Raw genomic sequence first — 26,978 nt, 5'->3', positions numbered from 1 at the left:
ACCCAGGCAACGATGTTGGTTAGTAGACACGCCCCTTACTGCTAAATGGCAATAAGTGTGTTTTGGTACCCGGCCTGACCCTCTTTTCCAGAGTGTTTTTTCAAAAATTATGCATCCCGCCTTCATGACAAGTAAATGGTCAGTAAAAGAAAACAAATAATAAATAAATAATCGAACAAATAATGAGCAATATCCCAGATAATTATAATATAACAACAAATAAACAGTGATTTTTATGTTTTTCATGTTGGTTTGTAGAAACGTAATCAAATGTAAAATAATACTGCATATACTGTATTAGATAAATTAACTATACATTAAAGGGATAGTTCACCTTAAAATAAAAATTCTGTCATCATTTACTCATCCTCATGTTGTTCTAAACCTGTATGAATAAATTTTTTCTGATGAACACAAAAGAAGATGTTTTGAGAAATGATGACAAACACACAGCAGATAGTGACCATTGACTTCCATAGTAGGAATAAAAAAATATGATAAAAGTTAATGTGTACCGTCAACTGTGTGCTTACCATCATTTATTAAAATATTTTCTTTTCCATTTACTACACAATACTTCCAAAATATTTTTTCCTACTATGGAAGTCAATGGTCACTTACTGCTGTGCGTTTACCATCATTTCTCTAAATATCTTCTTTTGTGTTCATGAATTTTTATATTTATGTGAACTATTCTTTTAAAATGAATGCTTTCCTCTCTCCCTCATCTCTTTTTATAGCTGAAAATCTTCTGATCATCTATGACTCTGAGGCAGAGCAGTGGGCATCATACCTGCGCTCCCACTTGGCAGGTCCCATTCCTGAAACCGGCATCTGTTGTTATGATATTGCCATGGTTACCAGTCGCAAGGATGACTTCCTGAGACTGAAAGGGTACAAATGCAAGCTGCTAATACTGTCACGGGGCATGCTGGATGGGCTATGCCAGCTCCGGCGATTCTTCTTGGCTCGAGTTTTGCAACCGGAGGCCTGTGTGGTGATTCTCCTGTGTGGAGTAGAAAGTCTGGCTCCTCTTCTGGAGATGGTGCCAATAAAGGGTGATGCTTGTCTCCAGATCTCCAGCGAGCAGGAGCCTCAGGAGTACCGCTCGGCTGTGGTAGAAATATCACGCAAAGGTGAGGGGACTAGTTATGAGGATGGCTGTGGAGTAGTGGTGGAGGATCTGGGTTGGCAACTAAAATGTTGTAAATTTGAACCCCAGAGGGTTGAGTCATGAGCTACAACTATTTTCCCCGCAGGGCAAAGCACTTAACCCTCTAGATTGAAACAGTCCCTATAGTAAAATACATACTATACATCGCATTGAATAATTGATGTGAATTTAATAAGCATTCACCTCTGAGGACCTGTATCTTCTCACAGGGATGGTTTTGCCATCATAATTCTCACCAGGAAATCATCCTTGATCCAATGTTAGCCACTTTATGTGTGATTTTTGTGGCACTTGGACACACTGGTGTGTGAAGTAATAAAATCCCATTTAGAAGTAATAAAAATAATGAGACTTAAAGCAGTGGCAGTGAATTACAGGTAAATGGCCAGAACTAACCCCCCCATGCCGAAGCCGCTGTGTGACAAATAGCTTGTTGTTGCAGGTTAAATGGCACCGAGGGGAATTTAATGGGGTTTACATTTTGCTGCCGTAATTGGTGATTCTGGATACTATAATTATGGAATAGTATGAGGAGAGGACCAGAGACAGAGCTGTTCTTGGCACATGTGAGACTTCATTATTTCTTCTTGAGCCTGACAAGCAATTACCATCCTCCCATTACTGCATCACAATCTGCTGATCCTTGGAGAATAATATAGTCAACATACTGGAGAATTGGGCATATATACACCCAACCCAATGTCTAGCTCATCCAATTTGGCTCGCTGTGTATTTGTTTAGTCTATTACAGAGTCTGTAATTGTCTTTGCATTATATGCAGTACCTTACTTGACAGGCTTACAGTAAGCACTTTTATGGTCCATATGGTGAAGCTAATATCAGAGTGCATAAAGGGTGTGCTCACATTATCCAAACCAAGCGAGTTTGACTCTGGTTTGAAGCCTGGTTCGTTTGACTAGTGTGATCACTGTGTACCATGTCTGGGCGTTGTTTGCTTAATCGCACCCTAGCTGACTTGCAGAGGTGGGTGCAGTTGACTTGGGTTCAGGTGCGAAATGCGCAATATGATCGCAAATCATGCCAGAGCACGGTTCGAAAGGAGATACGTCCTTTGCACGACCACTCACCTTTATCTGCTTTTGAAAAACCTTCTGATACGCGCAGCAAACTTACGTAAATGTCTGAGCTGGACATGCGACAGATCTACTAAGCAATATGTGAGAGGGCAGTGTGTCATCGTGCCCCAAACGACTAAAGAATAAAAAAAAGACTTAAAGGATTGGTACATTTTCTTAAATAAATCCAGATAATTTACTCACCACCTTGTAATCCAAAATGTTGATGTCAGTCGAGAAGCAATTATGTTTTTTGAGGAAAACATTCCAGGATTTTTCTCATTTTAATGGACTTCAATGGACCCCAACACCTAACAGTTTTAATGCAGCTTAAAATTGCAGTTTTAAAGGACTCTAAACGATCCCAAACGGGGCATAAGGGTCTTATCTAGTGAAGCGATTGTCATTTTTGGCAATAAAAATATGCACTTTTAAAACCACAACTTCTCGTCTTCCTCCTGTCCTGTGATGCGCCAGCGCGACCTCACGCAATACGTCATCACGTCAAGAGGTCACCGATGACGTATGCGAAACTACGCCCCACTGTTTACCAGTGTGAAGAAAGAGGACCGTTCCGACATTGTTGTATGTGGAATGATAATAATTAATGTCTTTGTGTCAGTTTATTATTTAAAATGGTCCGCAAATATGTGTTTTTTAATAAGTAACACGTGACCTTTCGACGTCATTACGCAATTACGTGAGGTCGCACTGGCGCGTCACACACCTGGAGGAAGACGAGAAGTTGTGGTTTAAAATGCATATTTTTATTGCCAAATATGACAATCGTTTCGCTAGATAAGACCCTTATGCCTCGTTTGAGATCGTTTAGAGTTCTTGAAACTGCAATATTAAACTGCATTAAAACGTGTTGGGGTCCATTAATGTCCATTAAAATGAGAAAAATCGTGGAATGTTTTCCTCAAAAAACAATTTCTTCTCGAATGAACAAAGAAAGACATCAACATTTTGGATGACATGGTGGTGAATAAATTATCTGGATTTTCTTTAACATTATGATGGGCTCCAGTGTTAAGAGAGTGCTTTACTTCCTGTTTTCTTCAAAACAATTGCATCCGAATGTCTAAAGAAATGCAGTTCTTTCTCCATACAATTGAAATAAATGGGAAATAAGGTGGTCCGTCTATGATATTCTGCCTAGCATCTCCTTTTATGTGTTATGAAAAGACATATCAGTTTGGTACAACAGAAGGGCAAGATGGGGGATGTGGCACAGTGGCTAGCTATGTTACCTTATAGCAAGAAGGTCCATGGTTCAAACCCTGGCTAGGCCAGGTGGCCTTTCTGTGTGGAGTTTGCATTTTCTCCTTGTGTTGTGTGGATTTACTCCAGGTTTCCTCCCACAAGCCAAAAACATGCAGGTTAGGTGAATTGGAGATAGCCCCTCCCCCAACCTGTATATGGATCAACTTATGTATGGATTAACTTTTGTAGTTCTCGCCATGAATATAGCCATAGATGATGGAAAGGCATGAAGAATAAAAGAAAGAAACAAAAGATGAGATGATTTTTACTGAAGATTGCACTGTCTCCTGTCCATTGTTCCTTATTCACTGAAGTCAAGCTCCATATTAAAACAAAAATCATTCAGGCACCATGCAAATAAACAATTATCATAATACCGTGAACAATGTGGTTTGATCCACCTGTCTCATAGTTGCATGCAACACTGCACTTAAATTCTAGTCATAAACATTATTAAGGTCGTAATGCCAGAAATTCAGGCATTGCATGTTTGCATTTTCAGTAGTAACATTTTCAGCATGTACAGTTTGAATGGGTAAAAAGAGCTCCGCTTTACTGATGGGCGCTTCAGTATAGGGGCAAACAGTATGCAAATGTGTTCACTTCCTCGTGCGTCAAACTCAGTACTTATCACTGAATATGGAAATCTTGGTCACCTCCTGTAGAAGTAAATTTAAACAGTCACTGTAGTCAACATAGATGGAAGGATTGTCTTTTAGTGAATTTATTGTTCAGATTAATAAAAAAAAAGACAGCAACTGCAGCCACATCAAAAGCTGTAAGGAAATGAAGAATTTAACTCTTATATTCTTATATTTTTATCAATTCAAGCCATTTAACCTCCTAAGACCCTCAATTTTTTATGTTTGCACCATAATACTTAAGTAACTGGAACCTGTTGTACACAAACATGGACAAATACACTGCTTCATGTTCTTAGAAAAATAGCTATTCCTCCCAAAATAGCTGTTTGAAATCTGAAAAGAAAAACTCGGGTCTTAGGAGGTTAGGATAGAATATTTATTAACTTCAAACTGATTTTAAATGTTATATTTATATTTTATATTTGAGTTTCACATTGCAATTGCATTTACTTTCTGTTTTAAATTCATCAATCAATTCATATAAATAAATAATTCATTCATTTCACAACCTGCGTCACAAGAAGTTTTGTGTACTAAAAGTTTTGTGTGTTAAATTCAACGTAGCTCACACATTGAAATATTGATTTACGATAATCCAAATTTTTCTGAAAACACATTGTGAATGAGGCGTCGGTCAGTAAGGGATCATGTTTCTCCAGGTGGACAGGTACCAGCAGTAGATGGAAAACCAGGCCAACAACTGAAGGTCGAGAAGAAACTATCTGTTGGTTCTCTTACTGGAAAATCTTTACTGGTCCTACCCAGTCGTGTGCCATGTCAGGTCAGCCACACATTCACAATTAAAAAGTATGCATTTCGGCAGACTTTTGGTTTGAGGAAGGGAGTTGTGTAATGAATATGTGCCCATTTAATGAAAAAAACTGATAAATGATGAAATGATTTGCCTTAAACACCTGCTACACCTAAACTACTTACAAGCCAATGACAGCTACAGTAGTGTATCAGTGAGAACAGGTGGTTTTCAATTGCTCCTCAAGTATTAGATAAGGCCCATACAACTGGGCCCATATTCAGAGCCACTCCAAATGCTTACCCCATGTATTCAAATGCTTACTGCACACTGTGTACCAGTTGACTGAATGTCTTCATGCTGTGCTTGTCTTCATAGAGTCCAGGGGAAATTTTCATTCTTCTGCGAGAAGTCAAGACCATCGGAGATGCTGAGGTGGAGTTCAGTGGAAACAAGCAGACGGTGAAAGTAAAGCCTGTGAACTGGAATGAAAGCACACTGTGTGTGTCTGCCCCTGGTACAGTAAAGATGCTTCAGTATATTTTTATATTGGAGATGTTGCCAAAGTTCTAAATAAAATTTGTGACCCTGGATCATATGGGTAAATTTTTCAAATTTGAGACTACATAATCTGAAAGCTGAATAAAAAGGTTTTCCATTGATGTATAGTTTGTTAGGTTAGGAGAGATACAACTATTTGAAAATCTGGAATCTGAGGGTGCATAAAATGGAAATATTGAGAAAATCGCCTTTAAAGTTGTCCAAATGAAGTCTTTAGCAACACATACTGTACAGTATTGATGATTAATAAATTTTGAATATTTTACGGTAGGAAATTTACAAATAGTCTGTCTGTTTTTTATGCAATGACCAGTCTTTACTTTTATCCACCAAATCCCCAGCAACAATATCATTCTTTGGTGACAATATTTGTGTTTTATAGACTTTGCTGCTGGAGATGTCAGTGTGACACTGTACTGTCAAGGAGTGGTCAAAGGCAAGGCCAACCTACAATACTACACCATGCTTGAAGATGTTGCTCGCTGTCTCCAGCAGGCTGCAGATCCTGTGAAATTCATGTGCCAGGTAACCACCTGCAAATGTAATATAATAATGAATAATGATTAAAAATTCATCCTTTTTCTTTTTTAAAGGGATAGTTCACCTAAAATGAAAATAATGTCATTAATGCCTCACCCTCATGTCCTTCCAAACTCGTAAGATTAATGGACCCATGTGACATCAGTGGGTCAGTTAGAAGTTTTTGAAGCATCCAAAATACATTTTGGTCCAAAAAAAAAACAAAAATTATGACTTTATTCAGTATTGTCTTCTCTCCTGCGTCTTTTGTGAAGCGCATGCGCAAGACTAAATGATTATGTGTTATCCTCAGACATGTTTGATAAGTTTTTTTTTATTATTACAGCGCGTGTCTCCCTCAGAGTGTAAATAAAACCCGGGCGCACAAAAAAAACCCAGCTGGGGCGCACCAGCTAACACGTCAGCCGTGTCATCCGTCATCTGCGTCACTGCAGTCACGTGACTTTAGTCTCGCACATGTGCTTCACAACAGACGCGGAAGAGAAGACAATGTTGAATAAAGTCGTAATTTTTGTTATTTTTCGACAAAAATGTATTTTCGATGCTTCAACACATTCTAACTGACCCACTGATGTCACATGGACTACTTTGATGATGTTTTTATTACCTTTACATGGACAGTATACCGAACGTAGATTTTCAATGAAGGGTTAACAAGCTCTCGGATTAAACATAAAACATCTTAAAATGTGTTTCCGAAGATGAGCGGATGTCTTACGAGTTTGGAACGACATCGGGTGAGTCATTAATGACATTGTTTTCATTTTTGGGTTAACTATACCTTTAAATACATGCACAATTCTAACCACAACAAATGCATTGTGTTTCATTTCTGATTCATCGTCATGTTTAGAAAGCATTTAAGGGAGTAGTTCATTACAAAATAAAAGTGCATGTTTTACACCATTCAAGATGGGTATGACTTTGTTTTTTCAGTCAAACACAGAGTTATATTAAATAATATTAAATATATTTAAAAATATATATTTTGCTTTATAACAGAATTGGATGGTGCCCCAAATGTCTTCTGAGGTTAAGCAATGGGTTTTTGTAATGTTGGGTCAAAAGTCAACCGCCAGCCTGACCTCACCTTTTTTGTAAACACATGAAAAGTTTGAAATATAAAAGTTTCCTTACAAAACCCATCGCTTCACCTCTAAAGAGATCATAACATGGATTCGTTTTTGATAGATAGAAATGCCTTTTGGAGCTTAACTGTCCAATGCCATTTTAAGTTGAAAAGAACCAGGATGTTATTAAGTATACAGGACCTCTGACAGTGTTTGGTTAAAAGAAGGAAGTCATAAACACCTAAGATGGTTTGAGGGTAAAATATGGGCTAATTTTCAATTTTGGGTGAACTATACCTTTAAGGTGAATCAACATTTATATAGTGTTACATCTGGGCAGGTACAGATGATTTATCTAAATGAAAATCTAACTTAAACCTTAAGCTAAGTGAGGGTGGCAAATAAATCAGTTTTAATTTGATTAGGGCTCGGTGCTGATGTTTTGCAGGTTTCAGGATGGAGTCATATTCTATTTGCCAATGAGGTGATTTCCACAACAAATTAAGGAAAAACATTTACCATTTACCCTGGCAAAGCGAGTTTATACTTTTACAGCCTTACAACGGTTCAGCAGTCCATGTGGCATATACGACTATATCATATTGTAAAAATTATAAAGTTCTGAATGACAGCTCCAGAGTGCAAATTAATTAAATTTATGCAGTGCAGAGTTTATTTTTTATTTATTTATTTTTTATTTCTTGCAAGTTGGTCTATATACAGTAAGTGCAATTTTGACAGATTCTCATGACACAACAGTTAATAAAAAAGGTTAATTATTATTAATTATTATTATTATTTTAGTCTTGGGCGTCTGAACCATTATATGTGGGTGAGAGCTCGCCCACTTATTAAGACCAATGATATTGGAACCACTCAAATTTTCCTAAAATGAAAAAATTATTTAGCACATGTGTCTGTTCACTTGTCTGAGCGCCATCACTCAAATCAATTCCACTAGGAATGTCCTAATAAATTAAACTCCATTCCGTGTTTTCACTAATTTCGCCTGCTGCGCTCCTGCAACACAACAAGGTAAGCAAACCCTTTATAAAAGCAGTTGTTTAATCTTAAGGTACAAGAATACAAGAAATGTCATCTACTCAAATGTTCGGACCCACACATTTTTGGGGGGGCTTACGATGCTCATGATTTTAGTATTTAACTTACTGATAAATAGCATACCTTATCCATTATCGGACTATTCTTATATCAGGCTTATTTTCTTCTGATCCCTCAAGGGTGTAATCTTGTGTGTGTTCCTTTGGGGTATATTAAGTTGTCTTCCTTGCCTTTAGCCTTGACAATCTAATCAAGATATTAAGGGTTCAGCAAGCCATACAATTTCTCAAGCCTGTTAATTGAATTTGGATTATCCTGTAGGGAGATTCGGTGGCTTTACTGATGCAGGCATACTTTGGTTAGCATTACTGGACACTATATCTAAACACAGACTGCACATTAGAAATAAGATGGATGTGATACATAATAAATATATATTAGCCCTGTGATGGACAGGCCACCTGTCCAGACCAGTGGCGTGTTTACCATTTTGGGGGCCCTATGCAAAGTCCACGCACCAAGGCCCCCCATGTCCCACCAGCATTGCCCAAGGTTTTTCAATTGAATTGCACAACAATAATATTCAGTATATAGAATTAAGTGAGATATATATAAACCTGGTTTATTTTGTTTTACACTGCTTAAAATAACACTAAATTGTTACAGTTTGGTATGACAAAATTATTGGTTTAAAAAAAAAATTTCGCGCCCCTCTCAGATATATCTTTTGCTTACAAATGTATTATATGTATTTAAAACAATGTAATTAATACTGCAACTACAGTGTCTTACATCTTACTAAAAAAACTAAATGAGGAAAAAGAGAAAGCATTAGATTCAGACTGTTCTAACAAACTGAACTAACAAAGACCAGCAAACAACATTGTAAGTTGGTTATTGCTTGAATTTATGGATGGGAATCACATAACTCTCATGTTCAACATGAGTAAAACAAACTTACTGTGAGATACAACAAGCATATAGACTAGAAATACACTAAAGATGAGATTTTAATGACAATGATGAGATACAGAATATGATTTATGTATTTTAGACATGATTTAAACCCCCGCGTGGTGTCTTTATAATGTTTATACTTGTACGAGTGTGGAACAAAAGATGCGTGTCATCAAATCAAACCACCAATCACAAGTGTGAAGCCCAAAGTCTTTAAAGTAAACTTGACCATCGAGTGAATGTTGTGCAGTTACGAGAGCACACAGAGAGTCGAGTGAGCGCTCATTCCAGCACTTGTGTGGCTGCTTTTGTGCGCGCTGTGCAGAAGTGAGTTGTCCCGTGGAGTTCGCTCATCTGCGCGCTCGCGTGGTTTTTGTGGGCGCGACTTTTGGGTCTGATTAAACGCCATAGCCGCGCATTTAATTGGTTCGCGCAGAGCAGATCACTCGAGTGGCGCAGTTTCGTCCTTCTTTTGATGAGTTCGGCTTCCCATACTATATGTGCCCTCGCGAGGATGCGCGCATATATTATAATGCGCATATATTATTCTGCGTGTATACTTGCACATCTCTCGCTCGCACGTGCTTTATTCGTGCCTTAGATTTGGATCTGAATAAACGTAACATACTTTCGCACACCTTGTGGTCAGTAGGGGGCCCCCCAAGCCCGCGAGGCCCTACGCAATTGCGTGGTTTGCGTGGTGGGTAAACACGCCACTGGTCCAGACTGTTTCTTTGACTTCGGGATATGTTAGAATGGCTCCAGCGCTTCCCACAATGGATGAAATATATGTAGTGATTTATATTGATGTTCTCAGAATGTGACATTTATATTATACTTCAGATGTGGTAAAGCATATTAGACATTCATTCTTATGGGTTTTGCGATACAGTTTGACATTTTCTTTATTGACTCTGAAGAAAGAGTGGTGATGAAATTTTAACTCTGACCTAACTATTAATAAAACACAAGTGTTTAATTTATTAATGTTAAAATGCTTTCCCCTGTTATACCCTAACTTGCATGGACAACTACAGTATAATACATTTTGTGTGGTTTTATTTCACAAAATGTGTGAACACTGTGGAGCTTCTTTTAAGCATCCAACATGTCGACCAATGACATGAGTTTGGTTGGACTTTGTGTTCAGGAAACCTAATTCAAAAATAGACAGAGCTTTGATGCGTCTTCATGGTTCTGTTGCAGGCCTTGCAGGTTCCTTCTTTGGAGAACCTGGATCAATCTCTGGCTACTTATCTGGTGCAGAAAATGCCAACGGGAGGTTTTCATGGCCTGCAGTGTGATCGGCTTCCCGCTCAGAGTAAGTGCTTCTCGCATTACTGTGAAAAGCAGGTCCTTTAACCCATTTTAGGTCTCACCAAACGCCTGCAGACAACCATTTCAGCATCAGCACAAAAAGGCTAATGCTACCAGCACTTTATTTTACAGTCTGTTATAGGCATGAATAAATGATGGAGGGAAGCCGCCTCGGCCCACAGAAGTGCATTACTGTGCACTTGTTCCTCTGACATGTGCCTCCCTGCCCACATGAATGCAGCGTGACCCAGATCAGTTGCAGTGTGCGCCCATACAAAGGGTTTTCAAACTAGCTCTCAGCTTAATTCAGTATGTTTAACTTTTTGTGCAAACTTAATAAAATATGCATATTCGATGCTATTTCCATTTAAAGCATGTAATGTCTGCACTTCTGGGCGAATTGCACATTTTCAAAACCGTCTGTTTGTTTGAGCAGCCTGAAATCAAGAACCATCTTATATTTTCTTATTGGATATTCTGTTTAGCAGCAGTCAGATTATGGAGGAAATTGGGTTGGGAATTGCATTTCTTGTTGACTTTGACATCTTATATACATGTTGTTCTAAGCTAGTTATTATGGGTGTTTAATTAGGCTTTAGATGAGTGCACGCGGCATACGTTATATCCTCTGCAGAATATCTGTATGAATTTTTCTGCCTTCTGAATGTTTTCTCTTTTTTATCCTTATCTCTGTTTTTTAGTGTCATTCTTTACCCTCGTTAATTTAAAAACATCTTCGTTCTCTCACGCATTTTGTTAGCGTCTTTTTAACTTCCACTTTCTATCTTAGCAGCTCTATGAATATTTACTGGGGTTTGAATAAAGTCAATTTGAAATAAAGTTATGCATGGAGGATAGATTCTTTTCAAATCGCAAAAACTGCTATTATTACGACGATTAGGCACCATTAAATATCCTAACAAGCATCCGGATAGTACTTGACGTCTTGCTTCCTGCGCATTTTACGTTTGACGCAAAGTGTAACCAACAGGGGCATTTTAACACTGCATGTGATGACCGAATGAGCAAAGAATTTACAGAAGTTTGCATCATACTTTAACTTTGTTTAAAAAAAATGACCAGTTTGGCAGCAAGTGGTTTTAAATAAACAGTACCATAGTGTTTTTCTTACACTTATGGTCTTTTTTTGATGCTGTAAAAACACGACAATAAACCTGTAGTATACTCTTAGAACGAATGTGTTAAAAACAACTAGTGTTGATTCTGGGACGACAAACTAAATGCATTGTCCCAGAATCCAACCATGTCTGTGTTATTATTGAAACAACACATTTTGTGTAACACAACTTGTGTTATACTTTAACAGAAAATCAACACAAAATGACACACAATTTGTTAAAATTACACATAAACTTAATGCAAAAAATTAACACATCCTTTTAAGAGTGTAGTAAATCGCATTTTAGATTGCAAATCGCTGTTTTGATTTTTAAAACTGCAATTAGATTTTTATTCTCTAAATCAGGGGTCTCAAGTTGGCTTGGGGTCATTTCTGAGATTGACATCTCAACAGAGCTATTTTAACGTAAAAATAGCACAATATTTTGTAAATGTTCTGTTTAAATTTTATTAATAAAATCTCAGACACGCACAGATGTTTTACTGACGGTTAATTCTGTATTTATTTTCATGTTCACAACACAAACTTGTCAGCATCTGCCTTTAAATAAGCAAACAAACAAAAAAGAACGTGTGTGTGTCTGTTTGTTATCATGTTTTTGAATGAATAGATTATTTCAAGAAGTCCAATTACTGATCATAAACAGGAGCTTGATAAAAAATTCAGGGTTTACAGGATTTGTCATCGCTTGCACAAGACTGCACTGCATATGACAAAAACACTCGGACAGTGTGTGAAATGACCATTAATAGTGTTCATATGGACATTACCACTACGTGTTGTTTCAGGTTGGAGCTTGAATTCCTGTATGTTTTGGGGCACACAGTATGCATCGCATTATGAAACTATTGTTATTGACCTCTCGGAGTAAAAACATAGAGCGAACTTGAAGCTACAAGTGATCTGCCTCAGATATCTCCCATACGCCTTCATCTGCTTCTCCTTTCAACTACACGCGCTAAAGCGTGATACATAGCCACATCTCGCAATGCACGAAGCCTTTTCTAATGTCAGTGCTTTTCCCAAAAGTATGGTCACAAGTTCTGTGGTTACCATTAGAGTTCAATGGTAACAATAAACAATGCTTTAGGAAAACACACCCCAGCTTAATTGATTGCATGGTGACGATGGTATGATTGATCCGAGGTTCAGATGAGGAATTAAAATTCGATCACGCATTCCGTTATCCTCGTGTTAAATTTTAAAAGTAGATGTTTCCACACAAAGCCAAAGCAAAAGTTACCTAACAAAAACATAATGCATCATCATACAAAGGCTTTCAATGCATAAACAAGTCTACGAAGTTTGCAATGGTTAACAGTTTAAAAAGTGAAGTCTCATTTCTGTGCAACAACAACATAAAACAGGATATCAATATATCTCAAAGGTCCACCCACTAGTTGATATAATGTATGCAGTTTAATGTACTTGTTTTGTTTTAGATCGTTTTACGAAACCTCTTGTTTGCTGTTTAGACACACACTCATTAAGTTGAAGTGCTAGATAAAGCTATTAGGATCATGACGCATTTTAACCTTAGCCCCTGTATCTGATTAATGAAAGTCAACTAATTTAAAAGGAACACTTTTACATGACCTGCACTGTAAAAGTGAAAATGTGTGCTAAGAAGCATACATCGCCATAAGGGCCTTTTTGGTTGAATAAATGAGAGCAAATAATGAGTTACTGAACAATTAGATCTTAGATTAAAAATGTCAGTTTTGGGGCAAATGTTTAGTGGTTGAGGAATGTAATATGTAAAATAAGCAGGCAAATTAAGCAGATTGTGAATAGATGAATAAAGAAGTCCATTTCATATTGCTTCTGGGTGACACAGGTTACCTCCAGCTTTATTGATTGTAGTCATCAGTTGGGCAGCATGAGGATGGACAGATCTGGAACTTGGATAAACATGAGGCCAAACTGAAACTGGGTCTGTTGATCTCAGGTGTCCTCGGGGACCCGAGGATGAGACAAAGAGACAAAACAAGCTGATATTGGCGTAGAGGCTTAGGCTTATGATTCAAACATGTAATATTAAAGCCATACAGTACAATGAATGTGTGTTTGGTTCCAGTCATACGTACTGTTGTTGCATCAATATGTTTACGATCTGAATAAGTGAAAAACTTGTTTAAAGAGATGAGACGTTAGTTTAGACTTAAACTGGTTAATTGTTTCTGAATGCCGAACATGGCCAGGAAGGTCTTTCTAAAGTTTACTACAGTGTTTACTACAGTTTACTTTCTAAAGTGGCTACACTCTACAAAATGCTCGCTTGTTTCAAACCAGTTGGGTCAAATATGGACAAACCCGACTGATGGGTTACATTGAAACAACCCCAAAAAAAAAATTTAGTGGAGAAATAGAAAGATTTACCACCTTTACATGATTTTAATATTCCAGAAATTATTAACAATGTAGAATTTTGCGACTGCAATGTACGCATTGGATTGTACTCTCTGATAGTAACTCACAAAGATACGGAGGGGCTAGACCATTTACAGAAAAGCTTTATTAGCGAGACTTTAAAATGTATTCAATACTTGATACAGTACGTGATGAAAAAATTGGCCTTATTTGATCATATTTCTTAGATCCAGTGAGCACTATAGCTGCTGTGTTATGGACCAGTCGAAGCTTAGTTACTTGGCCTGCAGGACACCCACCAGGCAATGAGTTACAATAGTCAATTTTAAAGTCATAAATGCAAGAATGAGCTTCTCGGCATCTGAAATTAAAGCCTCGATACACTCTAAGTCACGTTGGATGGCTCGTTCTGTTCTACACGCAAAAAATTGTACCTTTTTGTCACTGGGACACTACCTTTTGAAAAGGTCCTATACCAGTGTATGTACCTGTAAGGTTCCAGTGCGTACCATAGAGGTACCAATGTGCCTTTTAGGTACAAAAGTATACTCTTTTAGAAGGTACCGCCCCAGTGAAAACTTTAATAACTTCATGTACCGTTTTTCGGAGTGTAGATTATCTAAACTTTTAGAAATGTTTTTGATCTAACTTAGACAGGATGATTATATTTTTTTACTTTTAATCACATAAAGCAAATTTTAAAGGTTATCTTCAATAGTTAACAATAATTTTCTCAGAAAACTCTTTTTATTTTATTTATTAAGGCCTAATTCTATAGATGGTAATGTTTCAGATGTTCAAGAGGATATCCCTACTCTCTTGCATTTTTCGGCCCAACATGGATTGAGGGATTTGGCTGGTGCTCTCCTGCAGTGTCCCGGAGCCATGCAAGCCCTAAAGATCACCAATAAATATGGATACACACCACTGGATCTTGCACACATAAATGGTCACAAGCAGCTCTACATCCTTCTTAAGGAGTCACTGGTGAGTAAAACATTTTGTTTTGTGCTTGTAAAAGTTGTTGGGTGAGCCACGATTTTGGACCATATTTTAACGATCTAAGCGCATTGTCTAAAGCCCACGGCGCACGGTCTAAACTGGCATGTCCGATGCCACTTTTGCTAATTTAACAGCGGGAAAAATGGTTTGTGCGCCAAGCGCACAGCCTAAAAGGGTTGTTCCTATTCTTGTAATGAGTAATGGGTGTGTTTTGGGCGTAACATGCAATAAACCAATGAGAGTCTCAGCTTTTTAAAAGCTAGTTGCGCTGACGACTTCCTATTTAGATTGCAGAGTTTGTAAACTAAAAAACTAAGCGGAGGAAGAAGACCACCAGTTTAAGATTGACTTATTAGATTAACTGTTATTTTTTTGTATTAAAACAGTCACATGAAATAACGTACCTATGGTCACGTAATTTTTTTATTCTTTTTCGTGTTACTGTCACGAATTTTCGCATTTTTTTTGTGATCAAATCACGAATGTCTGTTTATGTGTCATTGTCACGTATTGGTTACTCAACTGTTTTGTCCTATTTTCTTAACATTGTTGCTTCGGTTTAGGGTTGGATTTACATAAAATGACATCCTTACCCAAACCCAACTCTAACCCTAACGCCAGGCGACAATGTTTTACATTTAGAAAATATAATAATATAAATAGTATAAACAAATACTTTAAGTGACATCCTAACGCAAACACCAAATCTAACCCTAAACCGAAGGGAAAATGGTTTGAAAATAGGAAGAAGCAGTTGAGTAATCAATACGTGACAATGACACATAAACAGAAATTCATGATACGTTCACAAAAAAACGCGGAAATTTATAAAATAATTACGTGACTATAGGTACATAATTTTGTGAGACTGGGTAGACATTTTGTATGTATAGAAGGTATTGTAAGCAGTATTTTTTTCTAAAGATAATTATACATATTTCATTAGCATTCTTTTCCTGTTGCATCTTCCAGTAAAAACCCTCTAACAGATGTTTGAAGAAAAAAGATACCCAGTGCATTGCAGCGTCGGTTCTTTCACGCCTGGCTGCATTGGGTGTTCTGGTGGGAAGGACTCTTGAGCTAAGAGGGTCAGAGGGGGGTTTCGGCAGAATGCTAATGCTTAGATTTCCCCTCACTAATGGTGTTTTTTTCCATCGTTATGCTAATATGAGATAGCTTGGTTATGTTCAACCCTCTGTTTACTACTAAGATGAAAGCAAGCAGGAAAGTATTGCATGGAGCGTTTAGCTTCTAATGACACACTATCCTCATTTAGTATGCATCCAAATGTGTATCTAGGAATCCATTAGCCGAGCCTAGAGGAAGCTGGATTTCTGCTGGGCTCTCTTAATATATAATCCCATTAAAATGTACTAGACAACAATCTGTTACACAGCACGTATGTGCAAATCCACAATGACTGACGTGTTCAGTCTTTAAAGCACAGCGACGCTTCAAAATTCCTTTGAATACATCAATAATAGATATTAAAGCAACATTCTTTGAGACAAAACTGATGAAATTCTGTAGGTTTGTACTGTATAAGATACCTAGACATAGTTGACAAAGTATTCATATCACAGGTTTGGCTACCTAAATCCTTAAAGGAATATTCCATTTTCTTAAAAGAAAAATCCAGATAATTTACTCACCACCATGTCATCCAAAATGTTGATGTCTTTCTTTGTTCAGTCGAGAAGAAATTATGTTTTTTGAGGAAAACATTGCAGGATTTTTCTCATTTTAATGGACTTTAATAGAGCCCAACATTTAATACTTAACTCAACACTTAACAGTTTTTTTCAACGGACTATAAACGATCCTAAACGAGGCATAAGGGTCTTATCTAGCGAAACGATTGTCATTTTTGACAAGAAAAATTAAAAATATGCTCTTTTAAACCACAACTTTTCGTCTAGGTCCAGTCCAGCGTTACCTAACGTAAATGCTTAGTGACGTAGGGAGGTCACGTGTTACATATATAAAATGCACATTTGCGGACCATTGTAAACAATAAACTGACACAAAGACATTAATTAGTATCAGTGACATACAACAACGTAGAAATGGTTCTCTTTCAACACACTTGTAAACACTGGGGCGGAGTTTCGCGTTCGTCCTCTGTGACCTCTTGACGTCATGACGTATTGCGTGGGGTCACGCTGACGTATCACGACCGGATCTAGACGAAAAGTTGTGGTTTAAAAGAGCAGATTTTTTATTTTTCTTATAAAAAATGACAATCGCTTCGCTAGATAAGACCCTTATGCCTCGCTTGGGATCGTTTATAGTCCGTTGAAACTCCGTTGGAAAAAAACTGTTAAGTGTTGAGTTAAATATTAAATGTTGGGCTCTATTAAAGTCCATTAAAATGAGAAAAATCCTGCAATGTTTTCCTCAAAAAACATAATTTCTTCTCGACTGAACAAAGAAAGACATCAACATTTTGGATGACATGGTGGTGAGTAAATTATCTGGATTTTTCTTTTAAGAAAATGGAATATTCCTTTAACTGATTCCTGCAGTTATTTTTCCCTGATGCATAACTTAAAATTCTGATTCTTTGTCACCATATGAACCCTACATGTATGTTGATACTCCAACACCAAACCCATACTCCAAAAAAATACTGGGTTATTTGCAACCCAGCATTGGGTCGAAAGGGGACCAACATAACATTTTGGACTGGGTTGAAAACAACATAATTTTTAAACTGCATTTTGTGTTAACTTGTGTTATCTTTAAAATCAGGAAGGGGGGCAAAAAAATTTCACAGCACGGTTACACAAAGCCTATCTGATCGAAGAAGAAAACTCATGTTTACATTGGTGACTATGCTTTATCAAGATCGAACAAACGCTGCATGTTTAAAAGTATGCAAGGAATTTTAACGTGTTTGCTTTCGTTGTTATAAACTTTACAGACATTCGTGAATGATGGTTGCACACCGGTCTGTTATTGTGGCGGCATGATGCAGCACAAAGCAAAACAAGAAGGTTGCTTTACTGTGCGTATCAATCATATGGTCTTTTGGGTGGTCCTTGGCCATTCAAAGCTGCCATGGTTCCTAGACTTCCTAAGTCTAGATATGCAAGACTAGGTAACAACAACCCAGCATAGAGTGCAGTGAGCACCAAACCCAGTAAACCATTCAGTTTTTTTATACTGAGTGCTTTCTCTCTCACACACGCACATCCATCTACTCATTTAAACAACCAATTAAAGCTAATTGCTTGTTAGATCAGTTTGTTTAACTATGTGGATGTGCTTTAACTAAAACCTTTCTACTAATGGCTTATTTATGAGTATATAGCCAAAACCAAATTGAATGTTTATTTACTTTCAAATTGTCAGTAGAATCAGAGATTCGTTGTGGATCAAACAGTTTCAACCCCCTCCTTGTCTATTATTACATTCACATGTAATAACAATAGTGCTATGAATATTTAATGAATAGATGACAGTCAATAGATGTTAATTATGCAACACAAAACATGGTTCTAGAGGGCAGTTTGCTAATATATGCCATCAGGTCTTGTGCCAGTTACGTCAAATGACTCTGCCTTTACCCTTCACCCATCTAATTAACTTGCTTTAGTTGCTTTACAAGCAGCACAGCATTAAGACTAAGAAAGCTTATTAAGTCCACTCTAAATCGTTGTTTGTTTTAGACCATGATAGGGTTAGACATGTTCAAACCCAACCATTGAGTTAAAATGAACCTACACTCAAAAAGCGGTCTTTTTTAACTCATAATTGGATTAATTAACTGTTTGGTTATAAATAACCCTATAATGGGATGTTGTTACCCAACTATGGGTTGAGTTAACCCAGAATTTGGGTTGAAATTAACCCAATTGTTGGGTTTGTCCATATTTGACCTACTGTATTTATGACCGCTAAGTTAACCACATATTTACTACAGTCCCATATAATTGATTTTTTGAATAAATTTGCTGAATAAATACGCTTTCCATTGATGTATGTTTTATTAGGACAGGACAATATTTGGCCAATATACAACAATTTGAAATCTGGAATCTGAGGGTGCAAAAAATCTAAATATTGAGAAAACACCTTTACAATTGACTTTACAAAAGTCCTTAGCAACACATATTACTAATAAATACATTTCTGATATATTTACAGTAGGAAATGTACTAAATATCTTCATGAACATGATTTTTCCATGTTTTTAAAAGAAATTTGCCAGCCAGCGCCAGCATTTTTATGATTTTCACAAAAGTTTAATACCTTCTAGAAAATGTTCCTTCTTTAAATATAAACATACCATCAGAGCCGGCGCCAGACCATAACTTACAGGGGGGCACTTGGCTTCCAATGGGGGGGCACGCAATAGCAACAATAACTTGCAAAAACAAGACATTAAAACAACAAATACAGTGCAAGCACACACTCATACAACTGGTACACACTGTCAGCTCATTTCCCGTATAAAGTGCAAAAGACCACAAACTGTCCGCAAAACTATTGAACTTCGACCGGGGCGTGAGCGCAAGCTGAGCTCCTCTGCGCTTGCGCTTTGCTCGACGCAACAACAAACCGCCCTCGTGCGGCGCAAGCCATTGAAATGAATGGGTTTCATAGCGCAGTGCACACCGCGTCCTAGCTTTAAAAAAGCCGCTTTACCATAATCACGTCGTAATGCTGTTAACGGTCTATAGCCACACTTCACATTTAAGCTTATGTAATTTAAAACAACGCTAACTTACATTTAAAATAGCTGAAGACGGCGTGTACGAACATTAAACTTCCTTAAAACAGTGTCCTGTAGATTTGTTAATTCCACCTCGACCTCTAATCTCTAAGTTTGAGCCAGTCTGTGTTTACAAGTCAGATGAAGCAGGCGGTGCTGGTTCGTTCTAAATGTTCTAATATCCATATTTTACACGATCCATAAAATGCCGCGAAAAAACACGGCCCGGTTCCCCAAAACGTTCTTATCGCTAAGTAGTTCTTAACCTATTCCTTAACCTCTCTCTTAACTCTATGGCACGATTCCCAAAACGTTCGTACGCTAAGTATATCTTCTGTAAGTCACACTTTCGTAAGGTTGGTCTGGACCATTCGTAAGCTCTCTCTTAGCGTTGTTTGAGCGCAAAACGCTATCGCCGCTGTCTTTAGAAATCAGCGCAGCGCAGTACAAGTCAAACTATGGTATGCTGACAATGATTTTATGTTATGGACATTTTTAAGACTTATAATAAAATATGTTTGCAATGGATACAGGACTATTTATGCAGTTGACTTTATTTGGTATCAGAACTAATGAATCAAAGACGGCGCCGGTGTTTCTTCCTCATTGAAGTCTGTTCCCTCTATGTTTATAGCGTTTTCATCACGTTACATTTATAATTTATTTAGAAAGATGAAAGATTTCAATTGGTTATACTAAAAAGCAATAATGTTATGTATTCTATTATACAATTTATTAAATATTTCATATTTGACAGTTTTATGTCTTTTAACATATAGCCTGTCTTTTTCTTTTCTTTTTTTCTCTACTGTTTGTTTTAAAACTGTTAAGTTTCCAAACATAATAAATATATATTATACATATAATATGATTCATACTGTAAAAATAATTGACTTACAATCAAGAACAGTCAAGATACATTTCATAAATGCACACATATACATCTCAGTAGCCATTAAAACTTTCAATGTATATAAAGAATAAACGTATCATGTGATAAAAATGCTATAAAAACACTATACACTAAAGGGAAACATATCAGACTTCCACACAACACCGGCCGCGTAACTGTTTAATCCATGCCAATTTTTTTATTCGTCAACCCTTAAACCTTTTGACATTGACGTGGCTAAATAAAAAAACCGCCTTCCAAGACAACTCATTATGGAGCTGCTAGATCTTCTCAGACCATATTCTCTATCTAACTAGGTTGCTTTTTATTGAAAACATTAATGGTAAGCAATACTGCATTAAACAGAAATACTGCAGCTGCTTGCCTATCAATTCTGATTGTTAAGTACCTTAACATTCGTATAAAAGTGTATTACATATTTTTTTAAAGTCAAAACCCATGTCAAGAAGCGGCACAAGTGGCACAACGGGATAAGGAGGGTGGATAAATAGCGAGGGATACCCTGTTCGTCTACCCGTATTACTGACAATTTGATAATTTAATTAATAGTTTATATTTTACGGATAACTTAAACTATGTTAAAATAAATGTGACTGGAATAATTTGAGTAATGTTCCATTTGTATATAACGTGTTGTCTTTCTTAACGTCGTAATGCACCTTCGCGTGAAGTGGAAAATCGATCCCTGAATGATCGATCGCAAATAATTCAGCACCTTTACTTGGGACAGCGCCATTGTACGTCGTTCTTAGAGGCAGCGTGTTAAGAAGCTTCCTAAGAGACACTTCGGGGAACACACTTAGGAACATCAACAACTTTGGTAAGATATATCTTTTTGAGTCTTCTTAGCACGCTAAGAGTGAACGTTATCGGGGAACCGGGCCCACGTTGCTAGTATCAAGTCACAAATATGCTAAAGACATAAGACGGGTGAGACGCGGCAATACATCCAATCAGAGAAACTGGTCTATTTTAATTAAAGAAAACATATATCAACTATATTTTCCTACAAGTCATGAAACATTCAATGTTTAATTTATTTTAATTATTCTTGATATATATTAAATTAATAAAAAACTTTGTAGGGGGGGCACAACAACCTGTTTGCCCGCGAATGCCCCCCTTTGACGCCGGCCCTGCATACCATATTTGAAATAAAGAACAAACCCTTGCTTTGTTTGCTTTCAAACATTTGTTTTCTTTAATCACCTCTCAAATATGTGTATGTTTCTTCAAAAAAGACCACATTTTGAGCAAAAAGCTGAGATAATTCCATTTTTGTGAAGGACTTTTGATAGAGATTGGATTGAGAGCGATCATCAAAATAAACAGTGTTTGAACTGTTTGCCCTGGGTGGTTGCTTCCAGGTTTTATACGTTTTATAAGATAATAGCGGAAATATGGATTGCCGGAAAAACGTGTCATTGGCAGGGAAGCGTTTTCTCTTAATTGACGAGTTGACTCGTCAATGGTGGGAAAAGAGTTAATATCCTAATAATTTTTGGCATTAAAAATCTATAATTTTGACCCATACAATGTATTTTGACTATTGCTACAAATATACCCATGCTACTTATGACTGGTTTTGTGGTCCAGGGTCACATGTGCTTCAGTTAACATTTCAGCTTCAGTAAGTAGGAAACAAAATGAATGTCAGAGGGTGCCGTTGACTGTGACATCAAACTCATACAGATTTAGAACAACATGAGGATGAGTATCCCAAATGATATACCATTTTTGGGTGAAGTGAACTATCCCTTTAAGAATGTAGTGAATACATTCACAAACATATGCCAGGAGTAAGGTCCATTTAATACCGTACATTCAGAAATGATTTGATAATCACACTGTAAAACATATGCTTAATTTTTTAAGTTAAAGTAGTATAAATATATGTTGATTTGACAAAAATGCTGCATTTTTACCATCCAATAAAGAAGCTTTAGCTCGGTTGTTTTGTAGACTAGACATTGTTTATATACCGTGTATTGATGACCAATTAATGGTGTCATTCACTTGCAAAACAATCTATTAATCATGCTGTCCTCAGATTGTCAATCTGCTTGATGAAGTATTGACTTCACGTTAGGTTCCTTGCAATAGTCAGACCTTGACATTTATGGATCATTTTGTTGCTTTTATCTCCGGAAATGCTATCTGTGTTTTTTTTTATTTTCAGCACAGATCCTTTCTGCAGTTGACACCTGTCGATATATTTCATTTAAATCATCTGTAAAAGTAATCAGACAATATTTGCAATGCACAATAGATTAGTAGCCTGTAATATAGGTTGTTGGATCATGTCTTATTTATTCATTCACTCTGACACACATCAGTATTGCACTCTTGAAGACTATACTAATAAAAGAAGGATCATTACAATAAGTCACATAAATAAATAAACCCAGTACTCATTATCATGTTTAAATGTTATTTATAATGACATGGTCTTCATCAAGAAAACCTATTTTAAAAGGTCAACGTGTTTCTATTGTGAGGACATTCGGCATGCGGTCATAATTCAGCTTAACCTCATAAACATGTCATCCACTTATGATAGGACTGTCTGAATCAAGTCAGGACATTAGGACTACCAGTGCTGTTAAACGTCTCACGATAAACAAACATTTATTCATGGAAATAAGCAACCTGTGGGCAGAAATATAGTTTATGCTTATTATTATTATATGCAAAATAAGTTTAATCAATCATCCACTTTATAAGTAGATGAACTTTGGAATACTCTCCTTAGTCACGTGTCAGAATGGTAGTCATGCCAACAGAGCATATTTAAATGACTCCAGGGAGCCATCTGATCAGCATTCATGACTGAGAAATTGATTAAAAACAGTGCAATGGCAACAGAACATGGCCACCATTTTGCACCACTGGTAGTGGCTGACTGAGGCTTTAGCTGTCATTATAGTCCAGAAATGACCATTACTTTATAAAGAGTTATCCCTTAATCCAGTGTTTCTCAACCCTGGTCCTCAAGGACCCCTTCCAGAATGTTTTAGATGTCTCCTTAATTAACACACCTGATTTAAATTATTAGCTTGTTGGGGTGACATTCTGGAAGGTGGCTGATGAGTTGGTACAGATGTTTTAAATAAGGAGACATCTAAAACATTCTGGAAGGGGGTCCTTGAGGACCAGGGTTGAGAAACACTGCCTTAATCAGTCACTGCACTTGTCAAATTGTTTCTGTTCCCCTGTCAACCTGATCTCACAAAATACGTGAAATAGTCACGCATTATTTTGCTCAGTTTTGCGTGACATTGTCACGTATTTCCACCATATTACGTGCCCCTGACACGACTTCTTTTCCGTGACAGTTTCACGTATTGGTTACTCAACTGTTTTTCCTATTTTCTTACAATTGTCGCTTCGGTTTGGGGTTAGAACAACCTTCTGTTACATAAAATGACATCCTTACCCAAACCCAACTCTAACCCCAACGTCAGGCGACGATGGTTTAAAAAGCATACAATTTTTTTTTCATAAACCAATACATTAAGTGACATCCTAACGCAAACAGCAAATCTAACCCCAAACCGAAGCGAAAATTGTTTAAAAATAGGAAAAACAGTTGAGTAACCAATACGTGAAACTGTCACGGAAAAGCAAGTCGTGTCAGGGGCACGTAATATGGTGGAAATACGTGACAATGTCACGCAAAACTGAGCAAAATAATGCGTGACTATTTCACGGATTTTTGTGAGATCATGTTGGGGAGACCAGTGTTAAAGATTTAAATATAATATTTCTCTCACTTGTAATGTTGCTCTCAATTTTATGGCATATAGGGACGGTTTCCCAGACAGGGATTAGACTAGTCCTGGACTGAAATAAATGTAAGAGCTGTCCAAACAGAAAACAACTTATACTGATATATCTTAAAATATGTTTGTTAAAACTAGTTATATTTCCTAATTAAACTAAGACATAGTCCTGACTTAAGCTAATCCCTGTCCGGGAAACCACCCCATAGTGGCCTAATTTTAATTCATGATCTGTATTTGATGTCAGTGCAATAAAGTGCTGTGCAAATGTCACCATGCCACAATTAGATTTGGTTGTGTTTTGAAATGGTATAGTGACCATTTATAATTATTTATTAGTCTCTTTATTAGAATACAACCAGGAAATTTGCATGCAGTATTAAAAACGGAATTAAATTATGAGTTAACTCCTCTTATACTTAAAACGTAACTAAACCCCTGGTCAGAGCGTGACTCACCCACTGGCAATATTTGAAAAATCCAAGAAAAGTGGGCAGATCCCAACGGAGATAGAGGGGACGAACTAGGTGAGATCGTAACAAGGGCGTGGTGAGCTTGAATCTGCTTACGTCACAAGTTATTTTTTGGACCCAACATCCAATAGGAAAATTCAACTGCAGTAGCCACCGTTCAACCTGAAGAGGGCAGCACTCAGACGTTTTTACACCATATATTGTAGTATTGAAACACTTTATACCCAAATGTCAAAAAACTTACTAAAATCAATGAACAGGACTAATAAAACATCATTCTTACAGATCATTTACTAAACAAAGTTGGTTTAGGGTTTAGTTACTCTTTAAGCAATAGCAGGAACCTGCAGGCTCTTTTAAACCTAAATGAAATGAAATCCTAATTTATAATAATCTAATTGATGATTTCAGGACTTCAGTCTTCTCAAAAGAGTGCTTAGTGCCAAGAGAAGTCACACTGGATTCAGATCTTTAAAGTTCTCCAAACCCAAGTCACTCAGTCTAAACTCATTTTGATTGCTTCTTTCTGCTCAGATGGTTTGTATCTTGCGTGGCTGCATTTCAAATCCAGCCCAGAGATAAGTGGAGTTGGATGAAGCTTGACAATATCCATGACCTCAGATTTTCCTGTCCATTGTTTGTTTCTTTGAAATATGCTCATCTTCAATCATCAAGGAGAGTCCGTATCCATGCAAATCACCTTCCCTTATATTGTGTGAGTTATACGGTAAAATGGCATAGAGAAAATGTAATTGCTTTCCCAGAAGTGTCTTATCTCTGCATCTATAAACTCGTCTGTGCATCAGAACAACATACTGTACAATATCAGGGAAATTGTTGGGTCATGTAGCTTAAAAAGAGAATGGCACTAGCAATGATCATTGGTTTCATTCCCAGAATTTTTTTTTTTTATACCTTTAGCATGCTGTCCTGTAGCTAGTTAATAGAGCATTGCATTAGCCTCACAAAAGATCATGTGTTCAATCCCAAGGGAACACACATACAGATAAAATGTATGCCTTGCAGTGGCGGCCGATGACTTCTTTCGAGGGCATTTTGTGAACGTGAGCGTCTCTTTTATCATAAACGGGTTTGACGCATGTGCAGCAGGCACTTCTTTGACAAAACATGTGATGCACATGGTTCACATGACATTCCGAACAAATATTTTGAATTTGCGCCCCTCGGATGAGCAGTCACAAGCCGACACTGATGCCTTATAATACAAGGTTGCTTTGAATAAAATGTCTGCTAATACAAAGTTGTAGTTGATCACAGATATCTTCTTATAGTTGGTAAGCTTTTGTCCATTATTGAGAAACTGTTTTTGAATTCCAACTAAAAACAACTGAGCTCCATCACAATGGCAGGTTATATCCTCAAAAGTGCACAAAAGCGATTTTTGTCAACCGTCTTGGTGCTTTTCCTCACATTTTAATCAGCTTCAGCAGAAGTTTGGCAATGTACTAGACAAGAAGCCGTCCTATTTCTTCTCTTTCTTTTAGTGCAGCACACAAAAAAACATTCTGTTAAACTTTATTGTCTGTGAAATCTCACATTTTCAAAATTAAGACTGTGTGGGCTTTAAATGAACTTGTCACATCTATTTGATACTACGTCCAGCACTAATGCAATTTGAATAGTGTTAGTTTCACAAAACGAATAACACCAGAATTCTTGAACAACCTCATATTTAAAGTTTAATGTTGCCATTAAAATAAAATCTATTATATACGAGGGCCGTGTTTTTTAGTTGTCCAGCGTACCTTTGGGTTGATGTGTGCGCTCGATACTTGGATTGACTTCTAGGTGGAGAGAAGGGGAATTGCTTAATGATTGTGGTGTATTGATCAGAGGACTGGATTGATTTCCAAGGACGCTGTATAAATAATGACTTGTGTTAATAACATTGTACTGTGTGGGCTCTGAAAGGAAACGTAAGTCATCCTGACAGATCAAATCAACATCTTAATCACTGGAGACTTAGTAGTCATGTGATATAAGTTTGATGTAATACTGTGGCCACAAAGGTTTAGTAAAACTTTAAGGTGTAGTTCACCCAAATAATGAGTAAATAGTTACAGTATTTTCATTTTTGGGTGAACTATCCATTTTATGTATACAATATGGATTTTAAATCATCTAATACAAAATTTCAAACC

General features: G+C 37.0%; 1 protein-coding gene across 2 annotated transcripts in view; it reads left to right on the top strand.

The window, feature by feature from the left end:
- Positions 1–26,978, top strand: part of LOC135778588 (B-cell scaffold protein with ankyrin repeats-like) — a 52,423-nt gene that overhangs the window by 8,326 nt on the left and 17,119 nt on the right. For both annotated transcript variants that reach the window (XM_065288980.2, XM_073812932.1), the window contains 6 exons: positions 741–1,136; positions 4,820–4,941; positions 5,290–5,428; positions 5,855–5,997; positions 10,308–10,422; positions 14,723–14,916. In XM_065288980.2, the coding sequence (XP_065145052.1) occupies positions 741–1,136; positions 4,820–4,941; positions 5,290–5,428; positions 5,855–5,997; positions 10,308–10,422; positions 14,723–14,916 (1,109 nt within the window). The remainder of the gene's footprint in view (positions 1–740; positions 1,137–4,819; positions 4,942–5,289; positions 5,429–5,854; positions 5,998–10,307; positions 10,423–14,722; positions 14,917–26,978) is intronic.

The sequence above is a fragment of the Paramisgurnus dabryanus genome, chromosome 2 (genome assembly GCF_030506205.2).
Source record: "Paramisgurnus dabryanus chromosome 2, PD_genome_1.1, whole genome shotgun sequence".
Classification (NCBI taxonomy): domain Eukaryota; kingdom Metazoa; phylum Chordata; class Actinopteri; order Cypriniformes; family Cobitidae; genus Paramisgurnus; species Paramisgurnus dabryanus.
Note: the sequence above shows the minus strand (reverse complement) of the source record. Positions and strands in the feature narration are given on the sequence as shown.